The sequence below is a fragment of the Hakea prostrata genome, chromosome 8 (assembly GCF_041222555.1).
Source record: "Hakea prostrata isolate BN-2017 chromosome 8, UWA_Hpros_2, whole genome shotgun sequence".
Classification (NCBI taxonomy): Eukaryota; Viridiplantae; Streptophyta; class Magnoliopsida; order Proteales; family Proteaceae; genus Hakea; species Hakea prostrata.
The window spans coordinates 14830924-14848967 of NC_142607.1; the positions used below are offsets into that span (position 1 = coordinate 14830924).

The 18044-nt window shown below is 37.8% G+C and overlaps 2 protein-coding genes across 5 annotated transcripts; both read right to left on the bottom strand.

Annotated features, from left to right (window-relative positions):
- Positions 1-2375: 2375 nt before the first annotated feature.
- LOC149007188 (ultraviolet-B receptor UVR8-like) lies at positions 2376-9002 on the bottom strand. 3 transcript variants are annotated; one of them, XR_016175079.1, is made up of 7 exons: positions 8620-9002; positions 6160-6862; positions 5730-6079; positions 5192-5593; positions 4698-5082; positions 3878-4547; positions 2376-2494 (listed from the first exon to the last, which is right to left on the bottom strand). XR_016175079.1 is itself a non-coding variant. In XM_089165709.1 (6 exons), the coding sequence occupies exons 2-6, from the start codon at positions 6382-6384 to the stop codon at positions 4317-4319; spliced, it is 1593 nt and encodes a 530-aa protein (XP_089021835.1). In that variant the 5' UTR covers positions 6385-6862; positions 8620-9002; the 3' UTR covers positions 2376-4316. The 3 variants fall into 3 exon arrangements, 2 of the variants coding, with proteins under 2 accessions (XP_089021835.1, XP_089021837.1); XM_089165709.1 differs by having other exon boundaries at positions 2376-4547; XM_089165711.1 differs by having other exon boundaries at positions 2376-4547; positions 6160-6924.
- A 1077-nt stretch (positions 9003-10079) lies between these two features.
- On the bottom strand, positions 10080-16257 carry LOC149007189 (Rhodanese/Cell cycle control phosphatase superfamily protein). Of its 2 annotated transcripts, none has more exons than XM_089166366.1 (10): positions 16065-16257; positions 15878-15967; positions 14482-14589; positions 13977-14073; positions 12876-12915; positions 12690-12764; positions 11668-11755; positions 11479-11546; positions 10383-10455; positions 10080-10278 (listed from the first exon to the last, which is right to left on the bottom strand). In XM_089166366.1, exons 1-10 carry the CDS (start codon positions 16221-16223, stop codon positions 10195-10197), a joined length of 882 nt encoding a protein of 293 aa, XP_089022492.1. In that variant the 5' UTR covers positions 16224-16257; the 3' UTR covers positions 10080-10194. The 2 variants fall into 2 exon arrangements, with proteins under 2 accessions (XP_089022492.1, XP_089022491.1); XM_089166365.1 differs by having other exon boundaries at positions 15878-15970.
- Between the last annotated feature and the right edge of the window lie 1787 nt (positions 16258-18044).

Sequence of the window (18044 nt, forward strand, 5' to 3'; positions counted from 1 at the left end):
TGTTTTGAAAAGCCTGACCTTACTCTAAATTGGTTGATGTGAACAACATGGAAATAAACTCCTTTAAGCCCAGAGACTCTCCCAAAACACATAAGTTATCATGTAGTAATAGTTGCGATGTTTAGCCTATTTTCACTTCTTGGCTTGTAGAGTTATGTTTATCCTCAGTCTTGGTTTCAGCCTCAATAAATTACAAAACTTGTCTACCGAAAAGAAAAAATCACATAGTAATAGTCGCAATGTGCATAAGCTGGCCTTGACACCTAGGTTGCTAAAAGAGACTTATGAAAAGACTCTACCAAGCAAGTTAGAAACATGGCTTGCCTGTATGACCGAGGGTGTAATAGAATTGGTTGATCTGGCTTCTTTAAACCTTGACTTTTTTTTTTTTGTAAGAAAAAACATTTTATTAAAAAGAAAAACCACGATTACAACCTACAAATAAAACATCAAATAACATAAACAACCTAATAGAAGTAGGGGGGTGTGAACATGTAAAAAAGCATCCTGGGATAAGGCTCCTTCCTTAGCCAACACATCAGCAACAAAGTTGGCTTCCCTTGGGACATGAGTGAAGGAAATGGATGCATCTCTTTAAACCTTGACCCTAATAATAAAATAATGCATCTCTCTAAATTGTTGCCCTAATTTTACTACAAATAACTTACAAGTTAGTAAGGTTGGGTCAATCGACCCTAGTTAAAACTCAACCTTGACCAAACCCTAACCATAACTAATGCCACCTTATCCTTGCCTAGCACTCTCATGCCCCTCAAGACCAAAATTCATAGCACAAATTTGCACAAGTTCAAGGTGGGTTCAAACCATCAATGTCAAGTTTGCTTCCCTACTTGGAATCATGAGATGTTAGGGAAAGAAATTGTAAAGGGTAATTATCATTTCGATTTCTTGAGGTTTGACTTTGACCTAACTTATTTATCTTATTTTTTAAATAAAAAATGACATTTTGGAGTTACCTCCTGTTGGTACAATAAATGTTATCTTGGCTCCTTGGTATCCCTAACGGATATGATCTTGATCCCGATACTTAAACCTTGGTTTGCCTAACTGATTTAACTTTCTTTTAAAGCAATATGACATTGGAGTTACCGCCTTTGGGGAATAATGTCTTGGCCCTTGGTTGCCCCGGAACCGGGGGGGTGGTTGGAAAAAAACCACATCCGACTATCTAATTAGCACGAGCCACCTCCGATGTCTAGTTAGCATAGGCAGGCTGATAAGAGACTCCATAGAGGAATGAAGACCCCAAGAGAAGATGATGATCATCCCCTTAAGGGCTAGAGAGTTAAAGGAAAAATGGTGGTTGGAGTGTGTAGAGCTTATCCCGTTTAGGTATGATGAGGGATTATATAACGGGTCCTTACCCTCTGCGGTGACTTTCGGGCAGCTGTGCGAGACAAGGGTCCTTTCAGCTACTACTGCCTTACGGCGTATAAGTTTTAATAGAGATCTTGTCGTCCCAAGGCTCGAGGAGATCTCAGATCATGTCATGCACTGAGTTTATTTAGATATCTGGTGCAAGCACGCGGGTCCCACGCCATGTAGATCTTCTGTAGGGGATGAGCTGGCTTGAAGCTCCTTAGCTGTTTAGAACCGGTCCCGAGACTTATCCTTTTGGTTCAGAGATATCCGCGACTATAACACCTCCTCTTATGCAATCAGCTTTTTTTTTTTTTTTTTAACCAATATGCAACAGTTGAGGAAATAATTAAAAAAAAAAAGGATAGAGACATTTTAATCATAAAAATGACTGGTTGATGGATGGCTGATATTATACCACACGAAACAAATGCAAAATGTCACCCTTCTTTTTTTTTTGATAAAATCCATTTTAAAGAATCTCAAATTTTCAGTTCCCTAATGTTTGCATTTGATAGTTTGAAGAAAATCTCCTATTTAAGAGTAAATTTTCATATCTTGGGTCTATATTTAAAGAATGATTACCTAAATAATATAAACTTGCATCCACCTAGCAACTACAAATTAATGGGAAATAGAGTTGAGCTATTGGATGGTCATGTTTCACTTAAATTGGGCCTAAATTCTCGATGGAAAATTTTTCATATTGCACACTATTTATTTTTTTCAAAATTTCAAGTTATCTATTTTTAAATTTGAAATTGAAATGACTATTTTGCCCATGGGAGAAGAAAATAAATTTTAATTTATACCTAAGTTCATTTATTTTATTTTTTTAAATTTACAAAAAAACTTCCTTGTTCACTCAATTCACCACCCCACCCCTAACTGAAAAAGAGCAAATTATAAAAATTGTAAAACAAAGTGGTCTTTTGGATGTGCCCATCTCCACATTCCCATCCCTTTCTTTTGCCGGCTTCGTATCTGTCCAAACTCTCCATCGGAGGAGCTAAGAATTTGTGAGACTAAAAACTTTGGACATGGCCGATCTCATCTTGGCGTCGTTATGTGATATTAGAACTTAAGGAGAAGGTTGTCAATTTTCCAAAAGACACTGAAAAGTAGCAAAATACTCTTCAATATGTGATTCCTTTGGTTAAAGAAGGAAAGCATTTGGATTTAGAATTGAACATCATAAATCGAAGGCAGACATGATTCTGAAGTTGAAGGAAGGAGAAAAGCTAGTTAATGAGCATTGTTATGTTCCACCATGGATCATCTTCTAGAAGATTCATTATTCCATTAAAATCTCCCAACTCGATGAAGCCATTCGTAGGTTTTGTGAGATGGAATTGCAATTTGAAAACTGTCATGACAACAAATTACTTCTAAGTAAGATGGAAGAACTGACTATACAACATCAACAAACACCAATTATGGGCGTGAATTTGGGCATGTCCCTGCATGAAATGAGGGTTTGTTTGTTGTACCTGAACTTCCAAATCTTGTTGCTAGATTCAAAATGCTTCTAGAAGAAGGGTGGTGGTCGCAAAATGTGATTTAACCCTACATTTTCGACAAGAAGAGGGGTGGTGGTCGCCGACAAGGGGATGGTGGTAAATCGAGAGAACCAGGGAATTTTCTTGTAAATTTAAAAAAATTAAGTGAAGTTTCACAAATATACAAACTTACATTTCCCTTCACCCCATGGACAAAATAGTCATTTTTAATTTCAAAATTAACAAAAAAATTACAATGGCTAACTTAGAATTTTATTAAAAAAAAAAAAAACTGTAGGCACCTAATTTTCCGTAAATAGACAGTCAAACATTTAAGCCCAACTAAGAGTCATGAAAAAAAGTCAGAAAAACATCTTTTGCACACTCTAAACAAGAATCATTACTGGGACATGGAACCTGGTAGTCTCATTGGACCAGGATTTCTAATCATGACTGCCAAAAGAGGTCCCAGTTTCTCTCTGTTGATGTTACTAGCTCAAAAGCATTATAATCTTAAGACATAACTTCGATTCCTTTTGCTTATGCTTGGGCTTGTACCCAATTTCAGTTGCCATTTTGAGATACTGGAGTTAACCGGTATTTATTCTCAACCATTCAATCTGAATAGGAAAATTTTGCTGATCTGATTCCAACTTCTAAATCTTTCAAGTGAACCTGAAGGGCTTAAGATTCATCTTATGGGAGTAGGCATCTCATCCCTCCAGGAACACCTTCACCAGATGAGGAGTGACTCAATACAGGTTATGGCTTCTTAATTATGTTCAAGGAGTGTGATTCACAATTTATTAATTTTTTTTCTTCTCTCCCTCTCATAATGGGTTCAGTGCAAGTTTCACTCCTTTTTTGAAATTCAAACGAAGAAACTACTGCTGTGCTTGGTATGGATTCTGAGAAGAGGCTCCAAATCTAGTACACATTCAGACCCAATCAGGGGAATAAAGGCCTATCTAGCACAGCAGTATCCAATAATCACTCACCTTTGCTTTTCATGTGATGTGGACTTCCGAGTGATATTTGCATCAGCTGGTTGTGCTTCTCTTCTTCAAGATTTGAACAACAAGAAAACTCCATTTTCGATACTTGCTTTTCTCCCTGTGGATACAATGGGTTCCCCCACAATATGAAAAATTAAGAATTAACTGAAAGCATAAATAGTAAGGAATAAGCAGGGAGGAGACAAATATGAAAACTTGACCAAGCATATAATAAATAGAAAAGTGTCTCTTTCTATATACAAGAATAAACATATTTATCGTTTACTTCTTCCTATATACAGAATAAACAAGTGAATCTGAACCCTATAGCAGTTGTATCAATAATGATGATGATGACAACAATTGCTGTAATGACAGTGAATCATAGGAGAACTACTCTAAGTCAGTGACAAAGAGGATGCAAACAGGAATCCATTGACAGTTAACTAAGATCAATATCAACACGTTCTGGATTCCCCCTCTCACTCTGGTCAAGTTCAACACCCAGCTGTCCTTTGTCACCTGAACCAAATGCATACAACTTTCCTGATTCAGTGAGTGCAAAAGTATGGGCATTCCAATAAACAGCATTGGTGAGGCTGATCTGTACAACACGCTCCTCCACCTGCTTTAGTGACGTTACCAGCTCTGGATTCAACACATGCCTATTTCCCTATTGACCAGTACCAAAGCACAACCAAACATAATTCATAAACTTACATGATACAAGAAAAAAAATTTCAACAGGTTCCCATCAGCATTCTATTTGATCTAAACATGGATGATTAAATCATCTTAATCAATAAAGTAGGAGAATTCGAACCTGTCCATCTGCCTCAATAATGTGACCCAGACTAGACGATTCACCACATCCAAAGGAGTACACATCACCACTTTCGCACACTACAAAAGTTGTGTAGTCCCCAGTTGCAACATGAACGGCTTTGACCTTGCTTAAACCTTCCACCACCCTTGGGACCATTTCACACTCTTCATCCCCATGGCCCAAACACCCATAACGCCCCCAACCCCAAGTGCAGACTCTTCCGTCCAGGCCAACTACAGCAGCATGCCAAGCACCAGCTGCAACCACTATCGGTTGAAGATTAAGATCCTTGAATTGTTCAATCAATCGAGGGTACCTCTCATCTGTCCTCGAACCATGACCAAGCTTTCCCCCCAAACCACACCCCACAGAGTATACAGACCTAATAATGCAAGGAAATGAGATAACTTCCAAACAACAATCTGAAATTCAGAAAATAAGTAACTTTAATTCAAAGGTGACAAGTAACTACTTAGTACCACCATACTCACATGCCACTAGGTTGACAAGCTAGGGCTAGGAGGTAACAATACCCAGCTGCAATTTGCACCACTGGTACGTTCTCCAGAGCGCCTAGCAGGGGTTGTGGCTCTTGATCATTTGATTCAGTTTGATGGCAAAGTTTGGCATCCTTGCCCCAAGATATCGTATAGATCCTTCCCTCTCTAGATAGAACAGCTGTGAAGAAATTTGCTATTGCAGCCTGAACAACAAATATGCCCTTTAAGGACTCAACAAGTTGTGGGGTGGTAAGACATCTAGTTCCTTCGCCACCTGATTCAGCTTCTCCACTGTATTCCTTTCCAAATGAATACACCCTCCCAACATCACTAATCAGCATTGTCCGACCAACCCCAACTGCTGCTTGAATAATTCGAATTCCTTGCAAAGATCTGTAGAGCACCAACGATAATCCATTCAATCACTGTTTCCTTAGGCATTTTTTCTCTTCATTTGCTTTTTCAAATAATTTATTCATTTTTCTTTCAACTATACTGGACTATAGAAGGACGAAGGAATTTCCTGAACCTGATTGGCCGAGGCCGCCATTCATCTTCCAATGTCCCGTGCCCAAGCTGGCCTGAGCTGTTAGACCCGAATGAATACACTGCACCTTTTGATGTCACTGCAATGCTATGACCTGGTCCTGCTATTGCATGTGATTTCTCCCTCCTGCTACATGCTTCTCCAGCCAGCAGAAATCTCAAGACCAGCTTCCATGAGCCCCCAAACCTATGCTTTAGAAGATCTCGCTCTTCAGTTGTCATTTGCTTAAATATGGCTCTGTTCTGGCACATATCAAGAGCAGCCAATTCCGACAAGGATAGGCCAACATCTGGGGCAAAATGTGCCGGTTGCCTGAAGAAAGAACATGTTGCCTGCATCGGCATCCACAGTAATCAGCCACATTATCAATTCTAAAGCAGAATGAGTTTTTTGTGCTAAGAGAGCAACTTGCCTCAAGTTTTGCAAGATCTTGAGGTTCCATATTAAATCCTGTGAGGACATGGAGTACAATTGAAGGGTTGGCAGCCAAGGGGAATTCTCCAGGGACGAATTCCCCAAAGCAATGACGTTGTTGGCGCTGAAATGCAGGTAATGAAGGGGCAACAATAGTAGTGTCGGGTTGTTCAACAATGTTATGGTATTGTATGGAGGGGGTTCCACCCCCTGCTGCAGCCATGGGCACCGCTGAGCTTGTGTGCAGTGCCCAAACTAAGCTGGGTGTGAGAGATCTATATTATATAAACAAGAAGTTGTAACACTCTCTTCCCACTGTCCACAAATTCTTTAGACCGTCTAAACTCCACTTGGCTTTCTTTTCTTTTGCAATTGATCAAGTGACTTTGGCACAACAAATAACAAAGCTCTACTACAAATTGGTCATCTATTTTCTATCAACATCCCTTCATTTAAAGGAAAAGAATAACACAGTCACCAACTTCACCATTTACAACAATGAGAAACAATTGCCAATTCTCAATTTAGATTGAGCACACCATATAAGTACTCAGTTAAGCAATTGAGAAAGAATAGGCATTCTGTTGAAAAAACACCCAGTGATGTTTGAACTTTGAACTATCTCAGACCAGCCAATGACAAGGAAAATCCAGAGCCAGATCGCAAGTATTGGGTGAATGTCATGATCAACTGCTGAAAACCTGTAGATACAGTATTTAAGAGAGGATGAACAAAGATCCGAGTCAGCAGAAGCAATGGTGACCTGAAAAAGGGAAAAAAATCAGAACACAAAAGATCCGAAGAGAGAGAGGAAGAAGAAGGGAAAGTGCCACCCAGACCATTCATTTAAAAGCGCTGTTGCTGTGAAAACAGTACCAATCAACCAAGAGAAATAAATAAGAAATCACACAGGATTCTTCTTTCTTCTCGTTCAGTAAAATGGATGAGGATTGAAGATATTAATTCAAACATCAATGTAGCATAGGCCAATATTCAGATTAAACATTAGCAAAACAGGGGAAGCTGAATACAATTGTCATAATATCTAAGATACAAAACTTTTGTCAACCAAATATTTCAATCAACATTTCCCTCTGAGCTTTTAACAAGTTCCCATGATACAACATCGTCGTTGAAATTAGCGAGAGAAATGAAGTTCAAAAATAAGATTAAACACAAGGCTTCACTAGTATTCCAAGAAATCAATTGCACCAGTCAATAAATTCTCAAACCTCACTAGTGTCAGTTGGAAGACACTGAATACTTCAGGGATTCAATTAGAACCCCTCAAAGGGCATTGAAAGGGAAAAATGGGCGCCCCAAAAGAGATGTCTGTTCAAATTTCTCAGGTTTTCCACAAACCCTGCTATGAATTTCATCAAACAACCTTGGTCAAGGGAGTAGACTGTGTCCAAATTTTCAGTCCAGTAATTTACAGAGGGCAAGCTTTTTACGCCAGAATGGGTTTCTACTGCTTGTGAATACCGAAAAGGAAACAAACAAATAAATAAATACATAAACAAATAAAGACCATCATGTTGCCAAAATTCCATTGCAATAAGCTCCAATGGCAACTGAGGGTCCTCAAAATCCCAAAGAAAGGAATGAAAGGGGAAATAATTACTGAATCTAGTAGCTAACAAAGATCAAACAGCCATGAAAGCTTGATGAAGAACATCAACTTTGATGAAACGTGGTGCTTCAGTTCAAGTCTCAATTAGAAAGAACTCTCTTCACCACTTTAATAAATACTCCAAAGCCTTAGCTTCAACTTTCAATCCTATGCCTTCAGATGCTTCTCCTCGAACGAATTCCTTTTATCATGACTTTATTGGGTTTAACTCTCTCGCTCTCACTCTAACATAAGCACAACCCATGTCTGATGATCTTCATGTGGATTGTGGACATTGGATTTTAGGTTGCCAATTTTGCAGCTTTAAGCGTGAAGTACAACCAGGTCCATTAGATGTTTGGGTTCTTTATAGTGTAATAAACTCGAAATACGGATTTTATGAACGTAATGATAGATCCAGCTCACAGCCAAAAATGGCAAAAGTAAATTGCCGATGAGGAAAAAGATAAGAATTCAGAATGAAATATCAAATTATAGTTATAAATCATGGGAAAATTATTGGGTGCATGAATATAAAAATGACTGTGGACTAAGAAAACAGAGCTTCAAAAATTAACTCTAACATAGGACAGCTATCGAAAAGTGGGAATCCTGAATCCCAACAAATTCTGCAATAAACAAATCAAAGCAAGGAGCAAAACTTGAGAGGAGAACTAAGGTATCCATATAATTCTGATTTCTGAGGTAATATTCAGAAACCAAAAAAGAGAAGAGAAAATAAGAAAAAAAAACACAAGATCGGAGAGACCCCCGAAGATAAAGGACAAGTAGGAAGCAAGGTCATGCCAGAAATGAAAAGGTAAGATAAAGATCTAAATCTATTACCTGAGAGATATCCGGAGATAACGTCCATATGACACTAAAACGCCGATCTCTATAACACTTCATCTTGATGATCGGAAGAACTCTATCAAGATAAACAGGAGAGACAAACCAGGAAGAAGATGGGGAAACAAAAAAAAAATCCTTTTTCAAAGAAACCAATCGCTATAGATACTAAAATCTATCTGATTTGTTTGAAAAAGTCACTTCAGAGATTGAGAATTGAGATTTCCGTGCAAGTTATGTTGCAGTGTTCGCACCGCTTTCCTAAACTTTTTAATCCTTATCTTCGGTGGCAAACGATTTCTGCTAATGCTGGCTTCTTCCTGTTCATGTTTTATACGCTAACGGAGTAGTAAGCGTTCTAAAAGTTATTAAATTCCATAGTTTTTCCCGGTAAAGATGAAAATGTACCAGAAAACCAAAGAAGCTAACCTGTATTTACAGGCCAACCCACTTTCCCAAACAAATTTACAAGGCTACCCAGCAAGTGTTTATAGAAAATAAAATTTTCAATCGCCCCTGAGGGTTGAACTTCCCCCAAATATTAATGCCACCCTTTGAATTACTCAAATTATCTGTTAAGACGATAATTTAAAAAGTAATCCCCTTATAATTCTCCCAAATTTTTTTTTTTGACGAATACGAATACGAAAATTTCCCCACAGATAGATGAGGATCCAAGGATGTGAAATCGGCCCATCTGAACCGGCCCTACTCTCACTGAGCCAAATTGAAGCTGGACTAATTTGAAAAGTGTCAGACTTAAATCGATTTTGACCGGTTCAGTTTCGTAAGCCGGTTTTGGTCATGTTTGAAAGCTACTCTCAACGGCTCATATTATTCAATCAGTTCAAAAAAATTCTAAAATCAGATTAGCATGTATCGTTTTGGTCATCGAAACAAAGGCCCCCCCAAATCAGATTGTATGGGTAGGGAAAAACATGAACTCATTTCGAGGCAAGGCGGGGCGGAGCCGGGAAAGGAGGGGGGCGGAGGGGGGGGAGGGGGGCCGGGCCTCGATAATTAAAAGAAAGCAACAAAAAAAAAAAAAAAAAAAAAAAAAAAAAAGATAGAGGGAGAAGAAGAAAGGAAATGAGAAAGAGTGGAGAAGATTAGAATTACAAAGTTTGCAACACTTCAATATTTTGGAGCGTGGAAAAGAGAAAAAATAAAACTAAAAATTCATGAGAGAATAAATAAAAATGAAAATAAGGAGAATATATGAGGAGAAATTCAAGGCGTGAGTTAGTTTTTAATTAGAATACCATTCAGGGATTATGATAACCATGAGAGATTATGAATGACATTGCCCATCATCTTATCTTAATTGTTATTTTTAATTTTGGGGGGGGGGTAGTGGTATTCATTTAAAGATAGAAAATAAGGAAAAAACAAGGATACTCAGAATCAAAAAGGGGGGGGGGGGGGGCGGGGGGGGGGGGGGGGGGGGGGGGGACTGTCATAGTGTTTACAGTATAATCAGAAGCACGAGAGAGACATGAAACTTGGATTTTCACAAGAATCTCTTGTGGGCATCGAGCAATTCAAACTAGGAGAAAATCATCTTTGGATGTCTCACTGAGATCTCAGGTCCTGGAGATAGTGCCCGACTTGCTGAGCCCCAATAAACAGTGCATCTGCTAATATGAAAAGTCCAACCTGCATGAAAATCAAAGAGTTTTGTATTGTTAGAAAATTAAACTCATACTGGCTTCACTAAGTAGGTGGTAGGTATCATCCCAGATTGGTGGTCAGATTCATACTAGACGTGCAGAGAAGACTAATCGATAACTCCAGCTTTCCTTAGCAGCAGCAGCTCGTTGTTGATCGGTCCAACTGACAACAGTGAGGAAATTGGTGGTGAATCAGAACCATAACATGGAAGAAGGATACTGTAACAAATAAACTCATGAGTGTGCATAACTGGACTGTAGAACCAATAAACAGCATTTCTACACATGTACCATAAATGCAAGCGATGGATCAACTGTTTTATGGGTCTTTACAACTTGAACCTAAGTGTTAATATTAATATTGATGGCTACTGCAAACATCAGGGTCCCCCATCCCAAGCACACCCCCTCCCCCACCCACCCACCCACCCAAAAAGAAGGTAAGAAAATAAAGAACAAACCGACCCCAAAAACAAGGCCAATTATTTGAAATGGTTTTTGTACTGACTCAAGATCAGCCATTCAATTTTGGCAGAGAACTCTCAAATGGGATACATTTCTAATTGGGTCCCATTCAATTGCACCTGCTACAATGTTTAGGCAGCAGTCCAAATGCAAAAGTACTACATAAGACAGTCAATTACATTTCCCATTGATAGAAAGATCCTGAAGATGTTCACCAAGCTTAGTGAACATAATAAATAAATTTATGGGATGTCATGTCATTACTTAGACAAGATATGAAATGTCATTACTTTGACATGTTATGAGATGTCAAACCATTACTTTCGGATGTTCCATGGTGTAGGGGATTGCCACGTATCTTACCGGTCAAACTTCAATCAGTAAATATGATGCTAAGGTGAAAAACATGTTTTAAGTTAGCCACCAATCTTTGCTGCTAAATAATGGGGGTATTTGTGATGTTCCTATAATTTGGTATATATTCATGTAGGTTTTGACCATATTAACAACTTCTATTGGAATTGAACTTCAAAAGTGATATGGGTGCTGAGTCCTCTATAATATGGATTCACCCATGCCTATCATTTCCTGCAACATAGCAATCAGTGAACTTTATAGAGTAAACTAACTTTCATGAACGGTTACTTTATCCTTGAAGAAAGGCAACATTCCTCCAGCAAGAGTATTAGAAAGGAAAATCAACGTGATGAGATATAATTACCCTAGGAACTCAGAAACCCCACCAATCCCAGCAAACTTGAAAGGCTGAGTACCTTCCCTCTCCAGATCCTACCTCACAAGAAAGGCATTTGTGACATTCACGTACTAGTATTTGGAAAAATGCATATATCAATCCAGCAATTAAGACGAACATAACCGACCACATAATGAAACAGTGAACATATCTTACTTCTTCTTCAGCATTCTCTAAACCACCTTGAATCCAGTAAAGGTTTCGATATCCTGCATTGTACAGTTGCTCACATGCAGCAAGAGATCTGCCAGATGCACATCTTGAGCTTCAAGCGAAAGGAAGTAAAAAGGAAGCACCAACAAATATAAAATCACAAAAAAGCCTGTCAAACAATGTTACAAGACTAACTAGGTGCAGAGTCTTGCTTGTAATTTACAGGCACCTTGAAGCACATAAGAAAGATCGTACTCACCACACAAGGCTCCTGCGGATCAGATCTAAAAAGCCATACCTCTTTTTCCAAATATTATGTTTCCAGCACTTGAACCCACAACCAAGCGTTCAGAAAGTGAGCACTTAATCAATGCACAAAGCATGACCTTCTTAAAGCACATTGTATCTCTAACTATTTTCCGTATTGAGTGCAGCAACATGAATGCAGTCTCAGATGTGAAACATTTTTTTGATGGCTGGTGTGAGATTCCATATGAATCTAAACAACACAAAGACTTTCCAGAAAAAGTGTTGTCAAACCTTCTCCCTAGGGCGAGATAACTAAAGAAATAGTTACTGCTTTATTAAAAAAAGCCATTACCTGGTGCTGGTCCTGCAAACTTAAGGCTCTAGGAGGAGTAAGTTTGGTATCTGTCCTAACCTTTGGTGTTTTTAAGCACAAAGCGGTCATCCTCAAGACTTCAAGCCAGGCAGCCCAAACCTTTTATAGATTGATCTAAACAATTAGTTCTACATTAGTTCTTCTCGTAAAATTTCTTTGTCCTTTTAAAAATTGAAACCATTTAAAACCTTGATTATAGGGTAGACAATACTATCCAAAAGATTGGTTCCTCTGAAATTATGATCTAGTTGAAAGTGTTTCATGACTGTCCCCGGCAGGGGAAAAATGACAGCCATCTAGGTTGCATCGACAGCAATGATTACCAAGAACCCTAAATGGAGATTTCTCTGATATTAGCAATTATTCTTGTTCAAGGAAAACCAAAAAAAGAAGAAAATCAAACCTCAATCCCTTCTGGCATGCAACAATAAGGCCAGTGTCTTTTTGAAGCTTCTCTTCAACCTTTGAGATAAATTGTCTGTTCGGAAGTGGCATATGTTTAGTTCAAAATATGCAATGAAAACAAAAACATGCCAACATACTTCAAGCACACAAACAAGAGGAAGCAATAAGGAATCTTCCAACGTACTTATCATATGACAATGTTGGAACACCACTCCACCAACCTCCTACACAAATGAGATCCATTTAGATAAATTAGCTTCAACTGGAGGAAAATTTTTAAATATGAACAATGTTTTGCTTTTCCTGTTGTCAAAAATAGTACATCATTGAAAGAAACAAACAATAGTGGGTGAGCCTTGGCACAGACATTAAGTTGCACAATTGCAACCTATTGGCTCTTGGATGTAGAAACAGCCTCTCCTGAGAAGCAGGGGAAGACTGCATAATTTGCCCCTCCAAGACTCTGGATTAGTGGGAGCCTCATGCACTTTGATTCTCACTTATTGGAAGAAAAAAAAATATGAAAAAAAGAAAAAAGAAAAGAAAAGAAAAGCAACACGCAATTGTACTTCTGTAAAAGTAAAGCTACATGGAAAAGTCCACACATCTATATGTTTTTATGGCATATAATCATGACTGGGAATTTCAGAGAACTGATAAGAGTGCGTTAAGACTGAATCAAATAAGTGAGAGGCACACAAAATTGCATTCGGATTTCAAAAAATCCAACTCAAAAACACTGATCGAAAGTCATCCTTCATTTATTTGTTCTTGTTCTGTAATTCTAATTCCTATTCAGTGAAGAGGATCTGAGAACCTGTATGATGTACATGCCTCCTGTTCTCAATTAGAAAAAAAACATTATTATTCTGCCAGAAGTTATCAGCAAGGCCTTCAATTTTGAAATTTAACCAAGATATACAATGAGTTTCTTGTATGTGTTCTATGGGAATACAAGAAAATTTGACACTTCAAGATAAAGTTGGTCAACAAGCTGTTGTCCGATAATCCACCAACTTGTAGAATGGAAGATCTCAGGAGAAAACAAGTCTACCACAGTGGACTTAGTAGAAATTTCAGGTTGGCTTGATCAGAGCTAAGCTTTCAGAGCCTACCACACCTATTCTTGATGAAAATATGAAATAATTATCAATTTTGGAATATAACAAATGTTTTTCTTCAGATCATACTTGCACCTTCAGAAAGAACAAGAGGTATATTAATAGTAATCTAGTATAAATGTATAGATAAGTGAAAAATCAAAGCTAGCCAGTTAACATGATACCCATCATGAAATTTGTAATCTTTCTAGAGAGTGTTCCAACATCAAATCTATTATCAACATCGAAGATAGGAATCCAGGTAGAGCCCTTAACCCATGCCTGCCAAACATGAAAAACACAAGTATCATTGCAATATTCCAAGTTATGCCCCAAAACAAAGAAGGGGTGAAACCAATTATAACTAATGTATTTTTCTGGCAAGAAAGATTTTATACATGAAAATGAATAAAAAATAACATGAAGAAGCACCAAGATTTAACCAGAACCAATATCCACCCCCCCTCTCACACAAAGAGGATTGGCGAAAAATGATGCATATTAAAATAAGATTTAACTAAGAATACAGAGAATCACGAAATTTCCCCAAAGAAAAAAAAAAGTTGTTTGCAAATAGAAACAGCTTAAAAATGAGATGATTCTCAAGATAATCGAAGTTGAGTCAGATAAGCAAGGTTTTCTCACCCATTATCGAGTTTGAATTTGATGCTCTTAGATGGATTCACACACCTTTTTATGCTCTAAAGAGGGACGAACATCAAGCAGGGTTTTGTTAGAGAGTTGAATTGCATACCCAGCCTCCTTTGGTGTTAGAACCTTCACTTTTTCTTCCCTGATCTAAAATAAGAATCAAAACAGTAAGAAAATTACTTCAGCAAATATGGAGAGCAGTGAACAACACACATAGTATGATGTTCAAATTATAAGCACAGTCATCAAAACATGCTAACTTATGGTCTAATGGTCTGGGTACCTTCCTTGAGTTGTAAAAAAGAAACAGTATCATCAACAGCATAAACTTTCATAAAGCATCATAACAACTGAGAATAATCTGATATCAAGAAAAAAGCCAATACAGATTTGTAGCCTCCCCAAGGCATCTCTCCAAACCAATTAAAAATAGTGACTTGATTCACAATGTCAAGTTTTCCATGGCAGGATTCAGTACTTCATTTAGTTTTGTCATACTCCCGAGTAAAAGGTTCAGAGATAAATGAAAATCCTGCAAAAGCCTGAAGGAAAAAACTTGAAAAATTCCAACCAATATACTGAACAAGTAATAAGTTATACCTAGTTCAATTGAGTGATTATGATCAGCGAGTCAAAATCAGACCAACAACAGCTGTTGCTTATTTATTTTACTAGGTTGATTTACAACTTAAAATATTTTAATTGCTTCAGTAAAATCGAAAGCTGAACTCACTCATGGGCAACCAAAATACGCATATCTCCTGCTGATAGCATAAATCTGAACCAGAAGTAAGCCCTTAATCTGTAGAACATTATTGTTTTCCATCAAGAAAGTGTAGAACCATGTTGTTATATGCTTAACTCAAGAATTACATCAATCATTTGCTGATTTAATTAACCCATTCTTTGAACCCTTGGTTTTTTATTATTATTATTTTTTTAAAATCTTTTATCCGGCTATTTTCCATAGACCAGCTATTGTCAAATGTCTCCCAAAACAACAAAGCCTCCTTCCAGCTTATTAGCAGTCAATATGAATTTACTATGACTTGGGAACATCCCAGCTGACACCAAAAGTAACTTGAGGCTTGCTAAGGAAGTTCAACAAGTGAAATTCAATTTTTAAATTTAATTAAAAGAAGAAGACGATACAAATAGTAAAAACAGTAATACTCTTCATATGATAATAAAATCTAAGAGAATGATTAAAGCTATTTAAATTAAAGGGATCCCAGTATCCACTGAACTTGAGAGGAAACTCAGTTTCCATTTGGGGAACTGAAGGAGGGTATGTATCAGCAAGGCAAGAGCAATTTCTCTAGACCAACAATGCAGGTGGTGCTGATAGAGGTTCAATAACCGAAGAGTAATTTCGGAGCCAATCAGTTAATTACCAAAAAGCAATCAATGTTAACTGGGGTTTTTGTTCAAATACCAGAGCTTCCCATCTCTTCCTGGCTGCAGCCATCTCCTTCATCTGCTTGGCTGGGTCTTCTTCCCCATCAGCTTGCATTCGAATGCTCAAATGCTGAAGCACAAAAAACAGAACCCATCTCAGAAAACACAACCTCCAATCCTCAAATTCCAGAAAGGGGTTAAGAAGAAGAGATCGATTCAGTTACATGATGATGCGTTCTGCAATTGTGGGTGAGTCCCAGTGATGGTAGTTTCAAAGGATCAAAAAATTCTCGTGTTCCAACCAAAATCCTAGTTTGATCTTTTCTTTGGGAACCATGAACTCCATTGAGTACACTTGGAGTAGGGAATCCAATAGCTCTCATTTCTTGGAGGACGAACGAACGGTCACTGAACAGCTAAATTTCCCTTTCTTCAGCCCTTTAAATAATCCAAAACAAAATTATCCTGTCCAAATTTCGGAAATGACGAATGTATCCTCGTTGAATTACGAAAGGACTCTCTCCCTCCTAGGGAAGGAGTTTGGATCATCTCTCTTGAAGAGCACTCTGTGCACGAATTAAAGGGGCCACAAGATTAGGGTGATGTGATTTTCTTTTTTTAATATTTTATTATTTTTTATTTGTGGGCCCACATCCGGAGATGTTCCACACTCCTGGAGAAGGCTGCAGTTGAATTACTAGAGATGATATAAGAGTCCAAATCCTCTCTGCTCGGGCAATGCATTCATCGGTTTACCCTACCCTATGGATGGGCGACATGTAGGCAAATGCCTTGCCTGGCATAGAGGATCTCAACTTAACTTAAGATATAAAGCATCTACAACATTAGGGGTTGATTTAGTTGATGAAGATCAATGCTTTACAGTATATGTAAGATAAGGTATTTTTAGGGCTATGGGTGAAACTCTTATCTTATATTTAAAATTTATATATAAATATATAAAGTTGTCTCTATGAGGATGTAGATTATGAATAAAGTTGTCTCTCTGAGGATATATCCAATCTGGGTCCTCTATTCGTCAAGGTAGATGTTTGTGTTCTTCTCATACCTCTCCACCATACAATATGTATGGGATTTTGAGTAACTTCTCAAGTACCTCTATTTGTGACCGAATAGGCAGGCTTGTTTTTGGGGCTTCAGTCCACCATCTGTGGTGGGAGCGAAACCTTCGGCGTTGGACTTCTAAATCCCGATCCATTGATGCTATTTGGAATGCTATTTATTTTGATGTATCCTCTAAAATTTCTGCTTTTCCCTCCCCCCCGGTTGTTGACTCTTCAAAGAACAGACTCATTGTTGTTGCCTGGGGCCTCAACTCCCAAATCCATTCTCCCCCTTGATCCTTTGCCCGTGGATCTTTCTTTGTATTTGTTCTCGTATTTTAATTGATTAATTATTCATCCAAAAAAAAATATATATATGTATGGAATTTATTTTCAATAAATCAAAAGTGGGACCCACCCCAATTATATGACAGAGAGGTAGGAGGGGACCACAGACCACTACCTTGATAGGTAGAAGATCCAGACTCTAGTTGACATGCACATAAACACCATTGGGCACAATACCATCAAATTTAATACTCAACCATACCAAATTATTTACTCTCCACATTTTTGCTTTTCATTTTTTTTTGTTAATTCTATACAAATTTAAAGTCCGTTATTGTATCCAACCTTGGGGTATCTTCCACTCAATCGCGAAAACTAGCAACAAATGTGAGGGGGGCATGTAGTGTTGAACATGCATATAGAATTTATTTTCAAGAAATCAAAAGTGGGACCCACCCCAATTATATGATCAGGTAGTTTTTTGGGGAGGTAGGAGGGGACCCATTCATTGGTACCACTACTTTGATAGGTAGAAAATCCAGACTCTAGTTGAGATGCACATAAACACCATTGGGCAAAATACCATCAAATTTAATACTCAACCATACCAAATTATTTACTCTCCACATTTTTGCTTTTCATATTTTTTTTATTCAAGAGGGAAAAAAAAGAAAAAAAAGAAAAACAAAAGGCCCGAAAAAGAAAGAAGGGGAGAGGTGGAATATTATACAAATTTAAAGTCCGATATTGTATCCAACCTTAGGCGTTAATGTTAATGGAAACATGTTGCCAGAAAAAATAAATACGAATAAAGCAGTAGGTTGCCTTACCATGAGTTATATCTCAATTACA

Excerpts from the sequence above, each read along its gene's own strand:
- LOC149007188 (XM_089165709.1), bottom strand. The coding sequence starts at position 6,384 with ATGGCTGCAGCAGGGGGTGGAACCCCCTCCATACAATACCATAACATT. Across the intron at positions 5,083-5,191 it reads GCTTGTCAACCTAGTGGCAT|GTCTGTATACTCTGTGGGGT; the intron begins GTGAGTATGGTG and ends TTGCATTATTAG. Across the intron at positions 4,548-4,697 it reads TTATTGAGGCAGATGGACAG|GGAAATAGGCATGTGTTGAA; the intron begins GTTCGAATTCTC and ends ACTGGTCAATAG.
- LOC149007189 (XM_089166365.1), bottom strand. The coding sequence starts at position 16,223 with ATGAGAGCTATTGGATTCCCTACTCCAAGTGTACTCAATGGAGTTCAT. Across the intron at positions 15,971-16,064 it reads ATTGCAGAACGCATCATCAT|CATTTGAGCATTCGAATGCA; the intron begins GTAACTGAATCG and ends TTTGTGCTTCAG. Across the intron at positions 14,590-15,877 it reads GGAAGAGATGGGAAGCTCTG|ATCAGGGAAGAAAAAGTGAA; the intron begins GTATTTGAACAA and ends TTCTTATTTTAG.